Source organism: Nyctibius grandis, chromosome 26 (genome assembly GCF_013368605.1).
Source record: "Nyctibius grandis isolate bNycGra1 chromosome 26, bNycGra1.pri, whole genome shotgun sequence".
In the NCBI taxonomy this organism is placed as follows: Eukaryota; Metazoa; Chordata; class Aves; order Nyctibiiformes; family Nyctibiidae; genus Nyctibius; species Nyctibius grandis.
The window spans coordinates 1,060,047-1,080,393 of record NC_090683.1 but is presented as its reverse complement, the minus strand read 5'-3'; the positions used below and the strand labels follow the sequence as shown (position 1 = coordinate 1,080,393).

Genomic DNA, 20,347 nt, shown 5'->3' with positions numbered 1-20,347 from the left:
ATGCGGCGGTGCCGGGGCGCAGGGCTGGCGGGGCTGGCCGCGGTGCTGCTGGGTGCGCGGGGCTGGCGGGGGTGCGTGGGGGCCGGCACGGGGGCTGCGTGCCTCTGGCCCTGCTGCTCCTTCTCGAAATTCATTCAACCTCTGTCCTCCCTTCTGCAGGCATCCCTTCTACCCTCAGTGTCGTCATTCCCTCCCAGCTTGCCTGTCTCACTCTGTTACTCCATTTCTTTATCCATCCATCCATCCATCCATTCCTCCCAGCCAATCTCTTTTCCCCCTCCCGTCTCTTCTTCTTCATTTCCAAACATCCCTCATACATTCTTCTCTCCAACCAACCACTCTCAGAGAAATTGTCTCTCCGTATTTGTTCTCAGAACATGTCCCCATCATCTGTGAACTGTCTTCTTCCCTCTCCTGCTGCATGACATTTTCTGCTGAAGCAAAGTGATTCTTCTTTTTCTCCTTTTTCGGCAGTGGCTGCGGGCAGAGCCCAGGTGCAGCAGGAACCGTCGGCAGAGACCACGGAGGGCACCGGCATCACCATCAACTGCTCACACCCCAACATACGGACCATTGACTACATCCACTGGTACCGTCAGCTGCCGGGCCGAGGCCCCGCATTCATCGCACTGGCTCTTAAAGGGTCCAAAGAGGTGGCGGAGCCGTCGGGGCGGCTGTCGGTGGCGGCAGACCGCCGCTCCAGCGCCCTGTGGCTCGGCCGGCCCCGGCGCGGGGACGCGGCGGTGTATTACTGCGCCCTGGGAGACACGGGGAGAGGAGCCGGGGCTGCGGCCGGGCACGAATCGCCGCGGGCGGGGCCGGGCGTGTGTGTGGGCGGCGGGGGCACAGCGCCGGCCGGGCCCGCCAGGGGGCGCTGCCGCTCCGCCCGCCGGGGCCGCCTCGCCCCGCCCGGCCCCGCCCGGCCCCGCGCCCCGGGCCGCTTCCCCCCCTCCACCGGCACCGGCACCGGTTCAGCATCAACACTGGCACCAGCATCACCGGGCTGAGACGGTCTGTACAAGGCAGGGAGCGGGGCAGGGTGTTTCCCACAAGGCTCTTTGCTTCCCCAGACAGGGCCCAGAGCGTTCAGGGTAGCGTGGCATCCTCTGGCCTGTCTGTAAACGCCTCCCAACATTGTCTCAGAAATGCATCCCAGAGGGCACAGATTCCCAGTCTTTTTTCCCTTCCCAGGAACATGCACCCAGATCTGCACCCAAGGCTGTTATTACCGCTAACAGGCTCCCTGGGCCTTCGAAGTAGGCAATTAGGAAAGGAGCAATTAAGACACCAGTGCACCCCAGGAATCACCAGACATAGGACGAGTTGCAACAGGAGGCAGCCCTTACATGGCAAAGGTCCATTCCAGCAAACCAGAAAAGTTTGTCAGAGCTCTGCCAAGTTCTCTTTACTGTGGTCTACCACCTGCTCTTCAGCCCTGCCAGGGCCAGACCTTCATCTTGGGTTAAGTGGTTACCTTGCCTTGCAGCAGCAGTTAATTTTATTCCTCTGACACCAACAAAGACAAAGGATTTGCCTGAGCACAACTTTGGTTCCTCCCTCTTGCCTGGGTATCTGATTCCTTCTGGACATGACCAAGCTGTTCCAAACAGGGCAGTACAGTACTGTGAAGGAAATCATATGTGGTCAATCAGGGTGGCATATGGCATCCCTAGGTGGCATATGGCCTGCTTGTCTTTGTCTTCTCCATGTGTCTCCTAACCATAGCAGGAGTAGCGTCATCCTTGTCTCTGTGGGGAGTGAGCAGCCCCTGAGGATCCTGATGTAGCTTTTCCTTGGCCGGCTTTTCTTCTTGGAGATCTGCTGTGCCACCATCGTTGTCCCCAAAACACTGGAGACTTTCCTTGTCACCAGGACTACCATTTGTGCTTCCTGCTGCCTGGCACAGTAATTTTTCCACTGCTTAGAATCATAGAATAGTTTGGATGTGAAGGGACTTTTACAGTCTCTAGTCCAACCCCCCTTCAATGAGCAAGGACACTTTCAACTAGATCAAGTTCCTCATAGCCCCGTCCAACCTGACCTCAAATGTTTCCATGGATGGGGCATCTACCACCTCTCTGGGCATCCTGTTCTAGTGTTTCATCACCCTCATGGTAAAAAATGTCTTTCCTCCGTGTGACTGAGTTCCTGATCCCCTCAGCCATGCTTCACCATATCCAAAATGCTACGCAAAACACACTACCATGACAAAGATGACAAACTCCTTCCGGTGCTGTGAGCGTGGGCAGTGGGTTTTGTGGTCATCTTCTCCCAGGTGGCTCTGCTGCTGAGGCATCCTTTCTGCACCAAGAAGGTTCTTGACCTTTGATTTCTACTGTGATGCTGGGCCAGCATGAGCATGCGCTGTGCTGAGACAAGTGTGCTGTAAGCAGAGCTGTAACCCAGCCTGGCTCAGAGGTGCTGTGGGTGCTGGGTAGCTGGGTGCCAATGGGGGATGTCCCAGCATGTGCTCTGTGGTTGAGCTGGTATCTGCAGGTGCCACTCTGTCCCCAGGGCAGGGCACTGGTGCTTGTGCCCTGGGAATGCTGTGGGGCAGGGAAAGAGTGAAGGACTCTGGGAGTCCCAGGCAGGGTGAGAAGCTGGATTGCCCAGATGCTGAAAATTCACCCCAGTGGCAGCACTGCAGGTCTTGTGTGGGAGGAGGCCGCCTCACCCCGCCCGGCCCCGCCCGGCCCCGCGCCCCGGGCCGCTTCCCCCGCTCCACCGGCACCGGCCCCGCCGAGGCCCCGCAGCCCCCCGCAGCCCCGGGAGCTGCCCCCGACGCGGAGCCGGAGCCGCCCACCGGTCACAAACCTTCTCCCGCCGCTCAGCCCCGCTCCCCCCCGCGCTCCCCCCGGGACGCAGACAGAAATCCCCGCGACACGGGCCACAGCGGGACAGGAATGGCGAGCGGAGCGGTGTCGGTGTCCGGCGGTGCCCGGCAAGGAGCGGTTGCAGCCGCCGGCCCCGCGGGCTCCCGGCGAGGAGCAGCGCCTTTGTGCTGTGCCCGGGGAGGCGGGCAGCAGAGATCCTCCTGCCCACGGGCAGCCGGGCAGCCCTCGCTCCTGCCGCAGGGACCGGCCATTGCTGCCGCCCAACGGGCAGGGGCTGGGCATCTCCTGCACCCCACTGACATCGCCAGCCCCTGGTAGAACACAAAGACCCAACTGATTCGGCGCTAATAGAAGCCGTTGCTTTGAAAGCACAACCAGAAGCGGTTTCTTGCTGGTGTAAACAGGCTCAGATACACAATTACACACTGCATCCTCCAGCTCCACACACCACTTCTGCCGTGCTCCTGTTGGTGTTGGAAACGCATCCTGTAGAGCCAGCAGTTCTACCTCAGCACCAACATGAGAGGGAGATCCTGATTGTCACAGACACCTTCAAGTGCGTCCCACAGCGGCTGGTGTTTGGGACATGGAGCTTGTTGCACAAAACTCCCCTTAACCTCAGACTGAGAGCCTTTGGTGTTGAAGTCCAGGAGATAGGAGAGAGCCTTGAGCTGGGCACTTGTTGAAAGACACATCTGAGACTCCTCAGGAGTGAGCCACAAAGAGATCTGCTAAGTTGATGTATGGGGCTGAAGGTGTGAGGTGAGTGAGAGCTGGAAAGAGGCCTGTGGGCATGGGGTCCTGGGCCCAGCCAGTCCCCAATGTGGCCTGTGTGGCTGCAGGAGCTGACACAGCTGTGGAAGTCCTTGTTCACAGGCTTCAGAGGCAGAGAGGAAAGGTTCAGCCCTCTTCCCTGCCTCAGCTAGGGACTCTTGTGACAGCTCTAGTTGTATTCCAAGGGAACTCCTGGCAGGTTCGTAGTCATTGGAGAGCAAAGGCCAACCCACTGTGCATGAGTTCTGCCATGACCTCAACTGAACGAGAGGACCCTGAAGGCCTTGTGGGAGCAGGGTTATGAATGGGGGCTGCTGTGCTAACAACCTGCTTCCTGCAGTCCCTGCCAACTGTGTGAGCAAAGGGCCCTGGGTGAGAAGTGGCAGAGGAGCCCTGCTCCAGGCAGCAGACAGCAGAAGACATTAAAACCAAGTAGCCCTTTTGCTTGCCTGGGTATTGGGGTTCTGGGCCCGGGGTGGCACAAGCAGCTGGAGGTGGTGGGTAATGTGAGTAGGTGAAGGGACACAGAGGGACTGCCTGTGCAAGAGAGAGCTGTGTTGCCATGTCCTCTCCCTGCCAGAGTGAGGGAATGTGTCTGTCCCTGTGCGGCTGGTTTCTGCAGCAGATGCTCCTTACAGAGATGTTTCTCTTCAGATTCCTCCTCTATGGCCAGAGGTGAAGGGAGAGAGTATGTGACAGCTGGGTCCAGGCACTTCAGTGTGTGCCTGGTCCTCTCTCCATCCAGACAGTCCCAGGGACAGGGTGGACATGGGTGGGTGCAGCGCTGCCTTCTCCATCTCCTGCAGAGCTGGGTGCAGACCTGTGCAGCTGGCTAGGTGGTTGGTGTCAGGAGAAGTTCCCAAGGGATGCCTGTCCCTTTGATGGACAGTACTGAAACCCTGAGTCTGTTACCTCTCTAAAGAGCCTTCTTGTGGTAGAGGCTGGGGGACAGCCCCAAAGAGGCCTGCCTGGAGCAGCAGGGAGAGGGTTTTGCTCCACCCTCTGGGCTGTGCCTTGGAGGCCGCTTTGATGTGGCAGAGGCAGAAGAAGAGGTGAAGTTGCAAGCATCAAGTCCCTCATGCTGGCAGGTCCCTGGGCACCCCATGAAGGAAGAGCGTGACATGGTCCTGATTTTCCTGGCAGCACTGGTGGGACTGGCAGACTTTGGTGAGATGTAGCTTTCAGGTTGGGGAGAATGAGGCAAGAGTTTGCAGAGCTGATGGTGGAAGGGAGGAGGAAACATAAGTCCTGAGTCCCTGGGGGACCTGGGAGTGTTTCTGTAGGGAGAGCAGCGGCTGTGATGGGTACAGCAAATGATGTCGGAGATGTCAGGAATAATGGGCATCAAAGGAGGAATAAGACCTCACCTTACATTTACACATACGGAATATTCCTGAATGAGCTGCTAATGCATATGAAGCCTGAAAGACAGAGAGATGCTATGGAACAAAGTGTTGCACCATATAGGAGCTTCTCTCCTAGATGTGTTGGGTACAACACTACCAATCTCTGTAGGGCTGGTCATAAACCTTGGGGGACAAACAGAGAAGGCTGACTTGATGCAAGAAGAGCTGAAATGCCATACAAGGACAGGGCAAGGGCAGAGGATGTGGTGTGTCATATGGAGGAACTGTTCTAGCATGAAGAAGTGGTCAGAGGTGGGAGAGGAACAGCTCATGTCTTCTGCTGCTGAATGAGACCCCCCTACAATTAACAAAGCTCAGAGGCAGATATGGAGAGAATCAGTGGCCTGAAAGACCAGTGAGTACGGCTGAAAAGCGTGATGATCTGGGGATGAGGAGTGGGAAAACCTGCAGAAAGAAGTGTGCAGGGACAAGCAGCTTTTCACACACTTGGAAAAGCTGATGAATTGATAGACGGACAGGTACACAGGCAGGCAAAGCTGAAAGTCTTTTCTGGCTTTACAGGTCATGCCCAAAAGGACTCTGTGCTCCAGTTCCCAGCAGAAACGACCATCCAGGTGGGACACAGCACAACTCTGCACTGCAATTTCTCCACCAGCTATTCCATGTCCTACATCGTCTGGTACCAGCAGCGCCAGACCCAGTCCCCTGAAATGCTACTGAGGGTGGACAAATGGAAACCTCAAGTGGATTCAGGCAGGTTCTCCTCCGTGCTGTCTGTGGAGACCTCCCAGGTGCTTCTGCATGTGAGAGATGCCGAGCTCCAGGACAGTGCTGCCTATTTCTGTGCGCTGAGCCCACACTGGTGCCCACAGCTTGCAGCACTGCACAGAAATGTGGGGGTGCTCTGAGAAGCAGTTCCCTCCCTGCCACTGCTTGCATGTAGCTCTGAGCTCAGCCTGCCCAGCAGCACCTGTGGGCTGTGGTGGGGCTGGGCCTCTGCCTCCCCAGCCTGTGCTGCTGTGAAGCACCTGCCAGTGTGACACTTACAGCTGTGTCTAGATCCAGAGTGTCTGATGATGGAAAGGGTCCAAGAAAACTGACTTGGAGGCTACACCATAAAGAAGCCAAACCAGGCTTGTAAATGCCCACTGCTTAAACTTGCTGGTACACCGGAGTGAGTACTGAGGGCAAGTAACCTGTCAGCTCGTCTTCTTGTTCCCTTTCCCTGTGCCTCCACTGATGGTCACAGCTGGAGAACGAAGCTTGTGGTAGGAGGCACAATTGCCCTTATGGTTTTGCCACGTGGCCATAGTAGCCCAAGGAGGGAAGAGCGCTTCCTTGTCCTGCATGTGGGCATCAGCAAGTGAAAAATTCCCATCAGCCAGACACTGGGCAAGATTCTCTCTTCAAACATTTTCTGCACTCATCCACTGCCAGAGAATGGTCCCACTCCTTTTCATGTCTCTTCTCATTCTCAGGGAAATCACCAGTGCTCATCTGGGAGGAACCCCTATGGCCCTGAGTCCATGCTGGTTTCTCTGTCCAACAGCTGGTAATCACATCTCAGTGGTCTTGTTTCCTCCCATAGGCAACAGGAATGGTTCTGGGGACCTGTTCACAGGCAACCCCACCCCAGCACTGCATGTGGAAGCTCAGCTGGAGGCTGCTGACTTTCCAGCTGGATCCCACCCTGTGCATTGGGGTCTGTTGCTCATGAAGCACCATCCAGTTCACCTGAGAAAGCCTAGAGTGCTTGATTGTTGTGCTGCTGCTGTCCCAGGATGGCCTGCCTGTCACAAGTGATGTGGGTCTGCTCTGCCAGCGCTGGTGGAGGCTTTGCACGCCCCTATTTATCTCAGCGGGCTCTAGGCAGCGTAGGTGGGGAACTGATGGCAGCCCTCAGTGTCCTGCACTCCACTGTGTCTAGGGTCCCTTGGGCATTTCATGTTCTGCTTTTGGTTGCTCTCCAGGGCTGCAGAGGTCTTCATCACTCCACAGACACAATTCTCCCCCCAACGCAATGAGTGACAAACAGTGGTGGCTACCTGAGGACGGATCCAGACTCAGGCTCTTTCTCCAGCCTCAGTGGGCTGTCCCAGGGGTTTTCCCAAATGGCCTTGAGAAAGAGAGCACAGCTGACAATTGTGGGCATCAAGAATCACCTCCAGAAGCACCACTGCTTCCAGAAGGGATTCTCCAGTGCTGCAGCCCCACAAGGAATTCCCATATTATAAAGAAAAAGAAAAAAATTCCTGCAGCATCAGAATCTCCCACCTGACCTCAGTGACCTCCTCAAGGGTCTGGGGCCAGCCCCTGCCCTTGCAAAGGGAGCGGTGCCACAGTGACACACTCATGGGGCAGCAGAAGGGTGTGTGTCTGGGACAAGCCAGACTCCCCTCAGGCTACAGACACTGAGGCTGGGACATCAGAAGTGATGTAGCAGTGAACCTGTCTCTAGACTCACTTTAAGGCAAATACCCTCTCTTCAAAAGGCAGAGAAATGCAGAAGCAACATTAATTTACAGAGCAGCTGAAAGAATAGTTTGGCTACCCTGTGAATATTCACGCATTGTTTTTATTTCTGTCCCAGTTATAATTGCTGTGCTGGCCTGTTTCTTCCTGTGTTTTGCATGCAGGTGCAGGTGGTGTAATTGCCTGTGGTGAGAGGGAGCTGCCTGCAGCCTCCTCTGTTAACCTTGAGCTGGCTGCAGCCAAGGTTCCGATATGCAAAAGAGATTCTGCACAGAATAATACAAGAGTAAGGACAAGGTATGTGGTTAACCTGGGAAGGAATTGGTAGTGAAGGGGCTGCAGGGATGGCTTCTGTGAGAAGACTCCAGAAGGTGCCCCCATGTTGGACAGAGCCAGTAACAACCAGCTCCAAGAGGGACCCGCTGCTGGCCAAAGCTGAGCCAATCAGCAACGTTGGTAGTGCCTCTGTGATAACATATTTAAGGAAGGGTGATAGGTGGTGTGCAGAATCCAGGAGAGAAGAGTGAGAAAAGGAGAGAGAAATAACTCTGCAGACACCAAGGTGAGTGAAGCAGGAGGGGGAGAAGGTGCTGCAGGCACCTGGCAGCCAGACAAGGTCAACCCACCACAGACAGACAAAGCAAAGAGAGCAAGCACAGAACAGCAGTGATGTTATGGCTGGAAGCACCAGACGTGTCCTGTCCCCCTATTCACATGCCCAATAAAACAGTGGTGGTGCAGAGATGGCTAAACAGGCCCGTGCCCTGTGTGTTGGAGAAGACAAGGAGGAGCTTTGGTGTGGCTGGAGGGTAGGGGGAGTCCAGCCGTTCATGCTTGTTGCTGAACGGCATGCAGTGAGGGGAAGCAGTCATGTGGGGCTCCACATACTGGTTCTGCATGAGATAAAACAAAGGAATGATTTTCATGGACAACTTGGAAGTGGGGGTGTGTCCTCCAGTATCACAGAATATCACAGAATCAACCAGGTTGGAAGAGCCCTCTGGGATCATCGAGTCCAACCATTGCCCTGACACCACCCTGTCAACTAGACCATGGCACTAAGTGCCATATCCAGTCTTTTCTTAAACACATCCAGAGATGGTGACTCCACCACTTCCCTGGGCAGCCCATTCCAATGTCTAAAGACCCTTTCTGAAAAGAAATGCTTCTTAATGTCCAACCTGAACCTCCCCTGGTGAAGCTTGAGGCTGTGTCCTCTTGTCCTATCACTAGTTGCCCGGGAGAAGAGGCTGACTCCCACTTCACTACAACCTCCCTTCAGGTAGTTGTAGACTGCACTAAGGTCACCTCTGAGCCTCCTCTTCTCCAGGCTAAACAATCCCAGCTCCCTCAGATGTTCCTCATAGGTCAGACCCTCCAGACCCTTCACCAGCTTGGTCGCCCTCCTCTGGACTCGCTCCAACACCTCAACATCTTTCTTGAAGTGCAGGGCCCAGAACTGGACACAGGATTCCAGGTGCGGCCTCACCAGTGCTGAGTACAGAGGGACTATCACATCTCTAGACCGTCTGGCTACACTATTCCTAATAGAGACCAGGATGCCATTGGCCTTCTTGGCCACCTGGGCACACTGCTGGCTCATGTTTAGCCGGCTGTCGATCAGCACCCCCAGGTCTCTTTCCACCGGGCCGCTTTCTAACCACTCTTCCCCGAGCCTGTAGCGCTGCAGGGGGTTGTTGTGGCCAAAGCGTAAGACCCGGCACTTGTTCTTGTTGAACCTCATGCCATTGGTCTTGGCCCATCTATCTAACCTGTCCAGATCTCTCTGTAGGACCTTCCTACCCTCCAGCAGATCGACATTCCCATCCAGCTTGGTGTCATCTGCAAATTTACTGAGGGTGCACTCAATCCCTACGTCTAGATCATCTATAAAGATATTGAACAGCACCGGCCCCAGAACTGAGCCCTGGGGAACACCGCTAGTGACCAGCCGCCAGTTGGACTTTGCCCCATTCACCACCACTCTCTGGGCTCGGCCATCCAGCCAGTTTTTAACCCATTGAAGAGTCCACCCCAAGCACTCTTAGAAGCAGAACGTAAGGGCTGCGTTCACTCCCACCCGTGCCCGTCCATGTCCCCATCCCTGTCCCTGTGCTGAAAAGGGAACATCCCTTCCCTGGGCTTGTTTGCAGAGAAGCGGGGATGCCACCCCCTGTGCCCCTGCCCCATGGCCCCACCCCAACATTTCCTGCCCAGACCACTTTGAGCGGTCTCGCCTGTATCTCATGTGGGGCCACTGCTTCATCTCCAAACATCCCCATGTCCACTTCAAGCGCAATAGTAACAACCAAACACAGCACAAGTTTTCCTTGCCTTTTCCTTGCCCTACCCTGTGTTTCTTGAAACACGTTAATACTTCAGGTGGGCTGGGTTTTTGACTCCCATAAGAAAGGCACCAGAATCTGTGAAGTATCATTTAAAATGCCATTTCTTAGACTAGACTAAGACTATGAAGGAAGAGAAGGCAGTAGAGATGATCCTACATCCTTCAGGTGCTAGGAGCCCCATGCTGTGTCCTGTCAAAGGGGCGGCTCCAAACAGGGCACAGGATGCCACAAAGATCCTGTCCATGAAAGGGTCACCCCATTTTAGTCAGTCAAGTTTTAGAGAATTTTCATAAAATCAAACATCTCTATTCATCATTTCTGCTGTCAAACACAAAGGAAGTTCACATGAGAACCTCTTCCTGCACTTCTAGATCCAGGCAAGTGCACCCAGGTAGTGCAATCACTGGCACCGAGCAGGAGCTGCCTACAGGCTCATCGGTTACAATCGAGTGGCTGAGTTTGTCCTCTGGCCAAGGGATCTGTGCAGCACAACACGGGCCTGAAGGCCAAGCTCTGCATGTAGCACAGCACAGTGGAGGCCAGGGCCTCCTCAGCTTACATGGATCACTAACTCCTTGATGTACAGTGATATTTGGGTGAGGGTGACAGAGCAGAGACACAGTAAGGCAAGGCCTGATGATCACTTCCAGTAAAGCAGCCAGAGATGACTGCCTCAGATCCAAGGGATGGTGCCCAAAGCAGGAGCCACTGCAGGGTTTTTCAAACTCCCATTTCTCTTTGAACTGAGCAAGTTCTCCTTGTGCCCTCACCCTCTTCCACCCTTCTCCTTTTGCATCTTGGGGAATGTTCACAGAGGGAAGGACCACATGGAGGCCAGGCTCAAATGAAGCAGAACTTTAATGAATTAAAAGAGGGAAACAAAGTCACTCCAAGTGGAGTCCAGCAGTGCAGGAATCCCAGAGACAGCCAAGAGTCTGCAGTCCTTGGCTCAGAAGAAGTTCCTGCATGATGTTTGTGTGGCTGCCTCATAGAGGGAGAAGAGGCAGATGGTCCCCACCAGGCTGGCCTTGGGGGAACCTTGTTGCCAAGGGGAACCAAAGCAAACAATGAAAAGGGAAAGAAAGGCAAAGCCATTCAGCTATGCTGAAAACACATCCAGAATCTTGATCCTTTGCCCAGCACCATGTTCTCAGTTCCTCGAGGTGTCTTCCTGGGGCTTTCCCAGCATGTTTTTCAGGGGAGGTACCTTCTGCCATAGTAGCGGCTGGAAATGCCAGAGAGGTCACAGCACCCAGAGTTGATGGGCACTCCATCACAGCTGAGGATGCGGCCAACAGCTGCAGAGGTGGAGGAGCCCACAACAGTGTTCTGTGGGAAGGAGCTGAGGATGGGACCAGGCAGGGTCACCACCACAGGGGAGGGCTGGATGACAACAGTGGAGTTCTGGCACTGCCTGACACAGGGCTCGTTGCAGCTGTTGGCCAGTGGGGTCGGGCCACAGGGCCGGCATGGCAGGCACTGGTCATAGCAGGACATGGCTCAAGGGTGGAGGTGAACCTGGGAGAGAAGCAGGGAGGAAACAGAGCACAAAGGTGAGTGAGGAGCAGCCAGTTAACCCTGTCACAAAGGAGCCAAGAGCCCTACTGATTTGGCAGATGGAGGCTCTGCCAGGACACACACCATTGTCATCACCCATTAAAGAGCAGCCTGGCCCAGAGAGACCCTCTCTTAATTCATAAACCAAAAGCCCTCTCAACCACAGCCCACCCTCTCTCTAAGCAGACCTTGTCACCGCTTCTCTCTTCTGTGGCAAGATGCTCCAAGACCCAGTACAAGACAGAGCAAGTATCACCTCAGAAGTCCATCATGGAGAGATCTCACTTTGGAAGAGAAGGAGACCGGGCTTCACACCCACCTGGTTCCCAACGAGAAGGAGGCAAGAGAAGGGGATGAGAGAGCAGAGACTTGGGCTGCCTTTTATACCTCCCTTCATGGCCGCAGGACCAGAGGCACCCTTTGCAGAGGTAGCAATTTTCTGACAAGCTCATCTCGAATGCAAACCATTGCAGCTAATGATATGGGCCGTGCTTTTCTTTCCAACACTGCTGCCTTTTCATTTCCAGGTTTGGGCCATGCCCATTCCCCAATGAAGGCTTCTTCTGAACACTGGGATGAAAGGCCCCAGGATTTCCAGAGCAGGAATGCAGCAGTGCTGGCAGAAGACTCAGCTCAAGCACTGGACATGACCAGAGCAGGCAAGTGACATCAGCCTGGGTCACTTTTTGGGGCTGTTTGAAGTGTTGTTCTCAGGAAGAAGCTCCAGCAATCCTCAGCTGGACACCTTGGGCTGCTGTGCATGAGGATGTGCCATGTTCTTCTCTTTCCCTCCCTCCTCAGCTCACCCCTATGGTCACTTGTTGTTGCCTCCCCAGGTGTATGCGTTGTGCTCCTAGGTTTTGACTCCATCCTGCCTAACACTGCCCAGTCCCCAGGAGATCTCAGCAGAGAAAATGGTCTGTTGTGTTCCTATGTGTGTTCTTGTCTCGTGTGTACTTGTAAGCAGCCAGGTTTGTGTGGATGCACGTGCGAGCACAGATTTGTGTATAATTCCATGCCAGTGTGCATGAGCCTCTCTCTCGGTGTCCTTGTGTGTCCCTCATCAGGGGGGAATGTGCTGCTCATGGCAGGGACACTCTCCACTGCTCTCTCCATGAGCACCACAAAACAGCAAATTCCCAGGGTCAGAAGGAGCCTGAGTGCAGCTGAGTGGTCACGGCACCAGCCTCCTAGAGATCTTTCCAGGGAAGAGGCACTGAAATGCAGCTCCTGCCTCCTGAGACCTCCTATTCCTGCCCCTCCAGGAAAGCCAAAGAACTGATGACTCCTTTGGACTTGAGCCCACAAGGACCTTCATGCCCCACACTGGAATCTCAGTCTGAGTGTCCAGCAACTGCCTCTGGGAGGAAAGGTACACTGGAATCGAGACCGCATCCATCCTCCACAGCCTGCTGCTCTCCTGCAGTCATGTCCAGAACAGACCCTCTTTCTGACAAGGGCTGTGCACAGAGGGTAAATGCCATTTGCCCTCTGGAAGGTCTGTCTGCCTGGGCTCAGGTCCAGCTTAGACACAGTGCAGCTGTCGAGGGCTTTACCCCTTCCCTTTAGTGACCTCAGGGAGATCAGTGCCACGGAGCTGTGCTGGGAGAGCTCAGCCAGGGCTGGTTCCCCTCTCTGTGGGGCTGCTTCTGAGCTGAGGCTCTAGTGTAGCCGAGGGCCAAGCTCATTGCTTTCTCATGAGGTGATGGGCACTGTGGAGAAGGGAAGGGCAGGGGAGGTGTGCACCTAGAATTTAGCAAGACCTTTGACAGCCTCTATTGTACTTCCTTTATGACCAAATCAGTGATAAATAGGTTCAATGATAAGGTGGGTGGAAAGTTGTCTGGACGACCAGGCTAAGAGAGTTGTGATCCTGGTGCAAAGCCCAGATGGCTGACACTTATTAGTGGGGTCTAGTAGTAGGGAACCAGCAGTAGGACCAACACTGTTTAATGTTTTCATGAAGGCCATGAGCAGGTGGAAGTGGGGAACTGCCAGCAAGTCTGTGGATAACACCCAGCGAGGGGAATGGGCCATTAACTCTGTCAGACACAGCTCCTGTTCAGAGGACCTGGACAGGCTGACTGGCACCTCATGAAGGTCAGAAAGAGCAAGGGCAAGGTTTTGCATGTGATGGAGGAACCAGCCCATACAGTCATGCAGGCTGGGGACTGACTGCCTAGGAAGCAGATCCACAGAAAAGGATGTGGGGTTTTAGGAGACACCCAGCTGAACATGGGACCAGAGTGTGCCCTTGCAGCAAACAGGATGAAAGCCATCCTGAGCTGTGTTAGTCAAAGCATTACCAGCAGGTCCAGGAAAGTGACCCTGCCCCTCTGGCCCACTATGGGACCACGTCTGGAGTACTGTGTCCAGGTTGGGGCTCCCTGGTCCAAGAAGAATATCAACATACTGAAGTGCATTCAACAAAGGCCACCAAGCCTATTAGGGGGCTGACAAACATGACACGTTAGGAGAGTCTGAGAGAACTGGGCCTGCTCATCTTGGAAAAGAGATGTCTCAGGGGAGACCTTCTTGCTTTCTACAACTACTTAATCAAGGAGACAGAGAAGATGGACAGGGACGCTGGTCCAGCCTGAAGAGGCTAGTCGCTTCTTGGAGTAGAGGCAATGGAAGGCAGCTGAGACATGGAGGAATCTGATGAAGCAATAGGCTAACAGAAATAAGGAGAGCTGGAATGGGTTTCCCAGGGAGCTTGTGCAATCTCCATTGTGGGAGGTGTTCAAGGCTGGACTGAATGTGATCTTGAGCAACGTGATCTAATGGGATCTGTTCTGAGTGGGGGTTAATGCTCACACCCCTTTGCCACCACACAACTTTATGGCATTATGCTCTGAGTGCAGAGGCAGCTGAAGGGAGGCTCTCAGCCTCCTCACTCCCACCCACTGCAAATCCCTGGCTGCTGTTTGCAGCCCCTGAGCTGGGACACAGCTCTGGGAAGATGCTCCATCTGCTGGCTCAAGGCCCTGCAGCTGTCCCAGGCTGCAGCGGGCACTGTGCAGGCTTCTTCTGGCTGGGGAGTCCTTGCTGGAGGCCGGGGAGAGTCCAGGTGCCAGGAGACAACCTTGTGCCCGTGCAGAGCCACCGGGCAGTGTGAGGCCGGGCGAGAGCCCGAGCGGCGGCGGCGCAGGGCTGAGCCCCGGGGCGGAGCTGTCGGGATGCGGCGGAGAGGAGAGGAGGCGGCGGAGAGGAGCGGAGGCGGCGGAGAGGAGGCGGCGCGGGCGGAGCAGAGAGCCGGGGCTGGCGGGGGGCAGCGAGGCGCGGGCGGCGGAGCGGCGGGATGCGGCGGTGCCGGGGCGCAGGGCTGGCGGGGCTGGCCGCGGTGCTGCTGGGTGCGCGGGGCTGGCGGGGGTGCGTGGGGGCCGGCACGGGGGCTGCGTGCCTCTGGCCCTGCTGCTCCTTCTCGAAATTCATTCCACCTCTGTCCTCCCTTCTGCAGGCATCCCTTCTACCCTCAGTGCCGTCATTCCCTCCCAGCTTGCCTGTCTCACTCTGTTACTCCATTTCTTTATCCATCCATCCATCCATCCGTACCTCCCAGCCAATCTCTTTTCCCCCTCCCGTCTCTTCTTCTTCACTCTGACTGCCCTTCCAAACATCCCTCATACATTCTTCTCTCCAACCAACCACTCAGAGAAATTGCCTCTCCGTATTTGTTCTCAGAACATGTCCCCATCATCTGTGAACTGTCTTCTTCCCTCTCCTGCTGCATGACATTTTCTGCTGAAGCAAAGTGATTCTTCTTTTTCTCCTTTTTCGGCAGTGGCTGCGGGCAGAGCCCAGGTGCAGCAGGAACCGTCGGCAGAGACCACGGAGGGCACCGGCATCACCATCAACTGCTCACACCCCAACATACGGACCATTGACTACATCCACTGGTACCGTCAGCTGCCGGGCCGAGGCCCCGCATTCATCGCACTGGCTCTTAAAGGGTCCAAAGAGGTGGCGGAGCCGTCGGGGCGGCTGTCGGTGGCGGCAGACCGCCGCTCCAGCGCCCTGTGGCTCGGCCGGCCCCGGCGCGGGGACGCGGCGGTGTATTACTGCGCCCTGGGAGACACGGGGAGAGGAGCCGGGGCTGCGGCCGGGCACGAACCGCCGCGGGCGGGGCCGGGCGTGTGTGTGGGCGGCGGGGGCACAGCGCCGGCCGGGCCCGCCAGGGGGCGCTGCCGCTCCGCCCGCCGGGGCCGCCTCGCCCCGCCCGGCCCCGCCCGGCCCCACGCCCCGGGCCGCTTCCCCCGCTCCACCGGCACCGGCATCGGACCCATCAAGGCCCTGCAGCCGCTGCCACCCGCATTCTTGATCCTTCCCTTTCCTTCTCTCGGCGCCTTCCCCCAAACATCTCGTGTCTTCATAACCCCAAAGCACTTTCTCACTGCATGTGCCGTAAGGAGTCTGATCTCCCTGGAGGCAGAAACACCCCAGCGATTATAAGTTGATCTCCTCACCCTTCTGGGACGTGTCATCCCCAGACAAAGGATCGCTCATAATACCCTAAGGGTTAGTGAGAAGATTGTGACAAAGAGGGTTGTGCTGGATGGATGTCCTCCTGCTAAAGAGAAGCCATCTGTCTGCCTCTGGTAGGGGTGTTTACAGCAGATGCTGTTCAAACAGACATTTTCCTTGAAGAGCTTCATCCCTGGCATGGAGAAGGGAGGTCTATGCACTCTCTGTGCACACGTGTCTTGTTGTATTAAGTCTGATTTGCAAAGCAAAGAACTGGCCCTGGAAAGCATCTGTGCTGGAACCTGACACAAGCAGCCACAGTGGAGTGATGTCAGCTCAGTAGGCCATGACAGCAGCTGTTGGCACTGTGGCCTGAGGTGACAAAGAAACCTGAGTCTCTGTCCTTGGAGAAAAAAGTCTCTGTGAGGTACTGGAAGGTGGATGAGAAGCCCCATTCCCACATGGGTGCGTAAGAAATCTCTGGTTTGGATCCCACCTGGAGGTGTTGTTCAGGTCTGTCCTCATGCTCAGCTGTACACAAACATCTGTGAGGGTGGATTCAGGATCCTGAAACAAACAGAGGACATCTTGGGAGGGCAAACAATAAATATGTTGGATTATGGGAATGTAAAAAAACTCCTTCCAGAATGAAGTTATGTGACCTGAGTGCTTTTTTATCTGAAACTCGTTTGGTCTTTTGGCCAATTTTTCTGCTTTTCTTCATGGTTGTAACATCTCGGGCATCCTGGCAAGTAAATGCCATGTCTTAGCATTGCTGCAGGTGTTGCAGGGAGACACTTCAAAGACTGAGCTCAACATGGGGTTTCCCCCAGAGCCCTGACTCAAGAGACTCATTTTTTCTCTGTGGACAGGAGCCTTTCAGCACCTTGAGGAACTCACACACCTGAGCAAGTTCTGCAGAGGCCACTGTCAGGGCATGTGGGAGGTGAGAGCAGCTGTTCACTAAGGCTGTCAGATCAAGTCCCTTTTCCTTTCAAAGGGAAGAGGAAGTAGAAAGGAAAGTGATAAACAAAGCACACAATGACACTAATCTCTAAGGAAATGATAAGGGAGACAAGGAGGGAGACCAGAGCTCTTCAGCCTCTGATTGATGGGCCATTAGGAAAGTATTGTTGTGGCTCTAAAGTGGGCCAGGCTGAGCTTTGTAAGTGACAAGAGGCACATGAGGATTACGGGTGTTTGAGGGGGGTGTTGTGGGACAAGGCAACACTTCTTAAGGAATGCTTAGGGGAAGGGTCAAAGGTGGGGTGAAAGAGGGGACTGAGGAGGAGCAAGGGGAGGCACCAGAGAGGAGGAAGGTTAAAAGGAGGTACCTGCAGCTAAGCAGGGGGCTGGTCAGCACACTTGTGGGGATGAGCCCTGTGCCTGATCACCACAGCCTTCTTATTAAACCCTTTCTTAACCATCCTTCTGTGTATCTTCACTCCCTTTCCCATGTGTGAGGGCTGCAAGGTCTGAGTGCCAGTAACTGGAGAGACTGGTGTGTAAGAGAGGTCTGGGTGCCAGTAACTGGGCAAACAATGGCCATAGGGATTGTAGGCCTGGGTGCCAGCAACTGGATGGACCTGGGAGTGTGTGCAGCAAGGGCTAAGTGCCAGCAGCTGGAGAAGAGTCTTATGGTCACAAGACCTGTTGGTGTCTGTGGCAGCACCTGAAGTGACTGGGGTGTAAGCAAGGTCTGGATGGCAGCAAGTGGAGAGGGAAGAACATGTCACAGGGCTCATACGTCTCCCTGTCAGCAACTGGAGGGATCACATTGCACGTGTATGTGTGAGAGGTCAAAGGACCAGTGACTGCAGGGACCTCAGTGTGTTTTTCCCTCAGTGAACTGAACCCAATGTACATGGGTGTGTACGTGGCATTTGGTAGCATATTCAAGCTGGCCTAGGTGGTGAGTGGGAGGAAAAGCTGTATGTGAAGTGTGAGCCAGAGGTGGGTAAGGGAGCCCAAGGCCAGCACATGGCTATTAGACAGGCTGATATTACCAAGCTGTGGTAATATTTGAGGGATCTGCACTTGTGAGGGTGACTGAGAGAGGAGTGGGTGATTGCATGCATCTGTTTGCTGGAGGACATCAGGCTGTCCTAGTTAGAGAGAAGGAGGAGACCCAGGTGCTGGGTAAGAGGGTGCAGGCTCCAGGCAGGGCTGTTAGATGGGCTGAGGGCCTGTGTTGATAGCTGAGAGGTGCATGACTATGGGTGTGTTTGTGACTCCAGAATCACAAAGTCCACCAAGAAAAGGATTATGTGGAGGCAGAGGGTGGGATGCAGAAAGCTTTAATGACTCTGAGGTGGGAAATGAGTTCACCTGTAGAGGAGACAGCCAAGGCTGGGAGAGCAGCACCAGGTGCAGAAAGTCTGTACCCATTACCCACAGTGGAGATTCCACAGGACATCCACCTGCCTGCCCCACAGAAGGAGAGGGGTCAGCAGATGGCCCAGGTGGGCTCTGGGGGTCTTTTGGCACAGAATAATGGAAGACAAGAAAGAGACGGAAGAGAGAGTAAGGCAGGGAAGTTAGACTTTGGCCATGGTTTCAGAGAGCCCCAGATGCCCTCCTTTGGAAGAACACCACTGGATGCTCAGGCTCCGTGAAATCAATGTCCAGGAGCTCTGTCCTCAGTCCAGCATCATCTTTTGGGTTCCTGGGGATCGTTGTCCGGGCTGTCACCAGTGGCTTTAGCAGGGGGGGCACCTTCTGCCACAGTAGCGGCTGGAAATGCAGGAGAGGTCACAGCACCCAGAGTCGATGGGCACTCCATCACAGCTGAGGATGCTGCCAACAGCAGCAGAGGTGGAAGATCCCACAATGGTGTTCTGTGGGAAGGAGCTGAGGATGGGGCCAGGCAGGGCCACCACCACAGGGGAGGGCTGGATGACGACGGTGGAGTTCTGGCACTGCCTGACACAGGGCTCATTGCAGCTGTTGGCCAGCGGGGTCGGGCCGCAGGGCTGGCATGGCTGGCACTGGTCGTAGCAGGACATGTCTCTGGGCTGCAGGTGCACCTGGGAGAGAGGGCAGGGAGAGATCAGAGCACAGGGATATGTGAAGGGTAGCCCACCACAAGTCTGTCACCCTGCCATGAGTTTTTCAAAGGCACCTCCTGAGCCAGGAGGTAGAGAGTGGGCAGGGAGGCAAAAGGGTTTCTAGGCTTCATCCTGACACAGTACTGCAAAGTGTTGCCAGGCCCAAGGAGGCTGCTGTCTAGCTCTTAGAAGAAAAGCCCCCTCAGCCATATTCCGGACACTTCCTGAGTCAGACCTTCACCCTTCTTCCCCCTCTCAAGCAGCACCAAGACCCAGCACAGGATGGAGGAGCACACATCTGCATGACCAGGAAAAGGATGTGAGGAAAGGTCTTCAGACCCACCTGGTTCTCAAGGAGAAGGCGGTGAGAGAAGTGGATGAGAGAATGAGGATTTGAGCTGGCTTTTATGGTGGCCCTGACCTGCCCCAGGCCCAGACGTAGCTTCTGCGGAAGTGACAATTTTCTAAGGTGCTCATGATGAACGGAAATCATCTCAGGTAATGACATGGGCTGGGTAGTTGTTTCCCTGATGCCTCCTCTTCATTTCCTGGCTTATACCATACCCATTCCCTCACCAAGGCTTCTTCTTAGTGCTGGGATTGAGAGGCCCCAGGATATGTGGGGCAGGAACTTGTCAGTGCCTGTAGAAGACTCATCTCAAGTGCCGGATGGGTGTAGTGTAGGCAAGGGATGTTGGCCTGGGGCACATTGGTGGGTTTTCCTGTGGCCACATTGACAGGAAGGGGCCCTACAATCCTTGGCTGGCTACCCAAGGGCTTCCTTGAGTGAGGTTGTGCCACATCTTTCTCTTTGTCTCCCTCTCCCTCCCAACAGGGTTGCTCCAACAATCACTGGTAGGGGGCAGGTGGGCTGCACTGCTGGGTTTCAGAGACTTTTAATCTTTTACCCATGAAACTTAGCAGCCTTCCCCAAGCTTCGGATATTGAGGGCTGCAAAGCTTATTTCCCTCATTTTTTAAACTCTACTCAAAATCAAAATTATGTGGGTCGTCTCCTACCACCGGCATATTACGGGGTGGACAGTATGATGCCTGAAGAGAAAAATCCCTTCTTGACATGGCACACAGATAATCAGGGGAAGACTTTTGCCTTGCCAAACCCCTGAGTTACCATTGCCTACAGGATGTAAAAATTTGGAGGGGTGTCTCCACTTTGCTTAAGTATTGCCTACCTGATCCTCTCCCTGCAAGAATACATCTCCCTTGCTCTAGACTTCCTCCGTGCTCATTCAGCAGTGGGACCACATTACCCCTAGCCTTCCTTTTGTCACCTCTTCTTACAGAAGCCCTGCATGTTGTCATTGACATCTGTTGCCACACTCAGTTCCCATTGGGCTTTGGCTTTCCTAACCTCATGCCTGTGTGCTTGGACAGTGTCTCTGTATTCCTTCCAGTTAACTCATCTTTACTTCCACCTTCTGTATGCTTCCTGCTTGTGTTTTGGTTTTGCCAGGAGCTCCTTCT

At 54.8% G+C, this 20,347-nt stretch overlaps 2 pseudogenes and 1 gene segment (V, D, J or C); 1 reads left to right on the top strand and 2 right to left on the bottom strand.

Moving 5' to 3' along the window:
• Positions 1–1,007, top strand: LOC137673953 (T cell receptor alpha variable 17-like). The segment is given in 2 exon segments: positions 1–52; positions 475–1,007. Coding segments are annotated over 2 exon segments (585 nt in total).
• Positions 1,008–10,989: 9,982 nt separating this feature from the next.
• Positions 10,990–11,820, bottom strand: LOC137673852 (feather keratin Cos2-3-like; annotated as a pseudogene).
• A 6,695-nt stretch (positions 11,821–18,515) lies between these two features.
• Positions 18,516–19,340, bottom strand: LOC137673684 (feather keratin Cos2-3-like; annotated as a pseudogene).
• Positions 19,341–20,347: the final 1,007 nt, after the last annotated feature.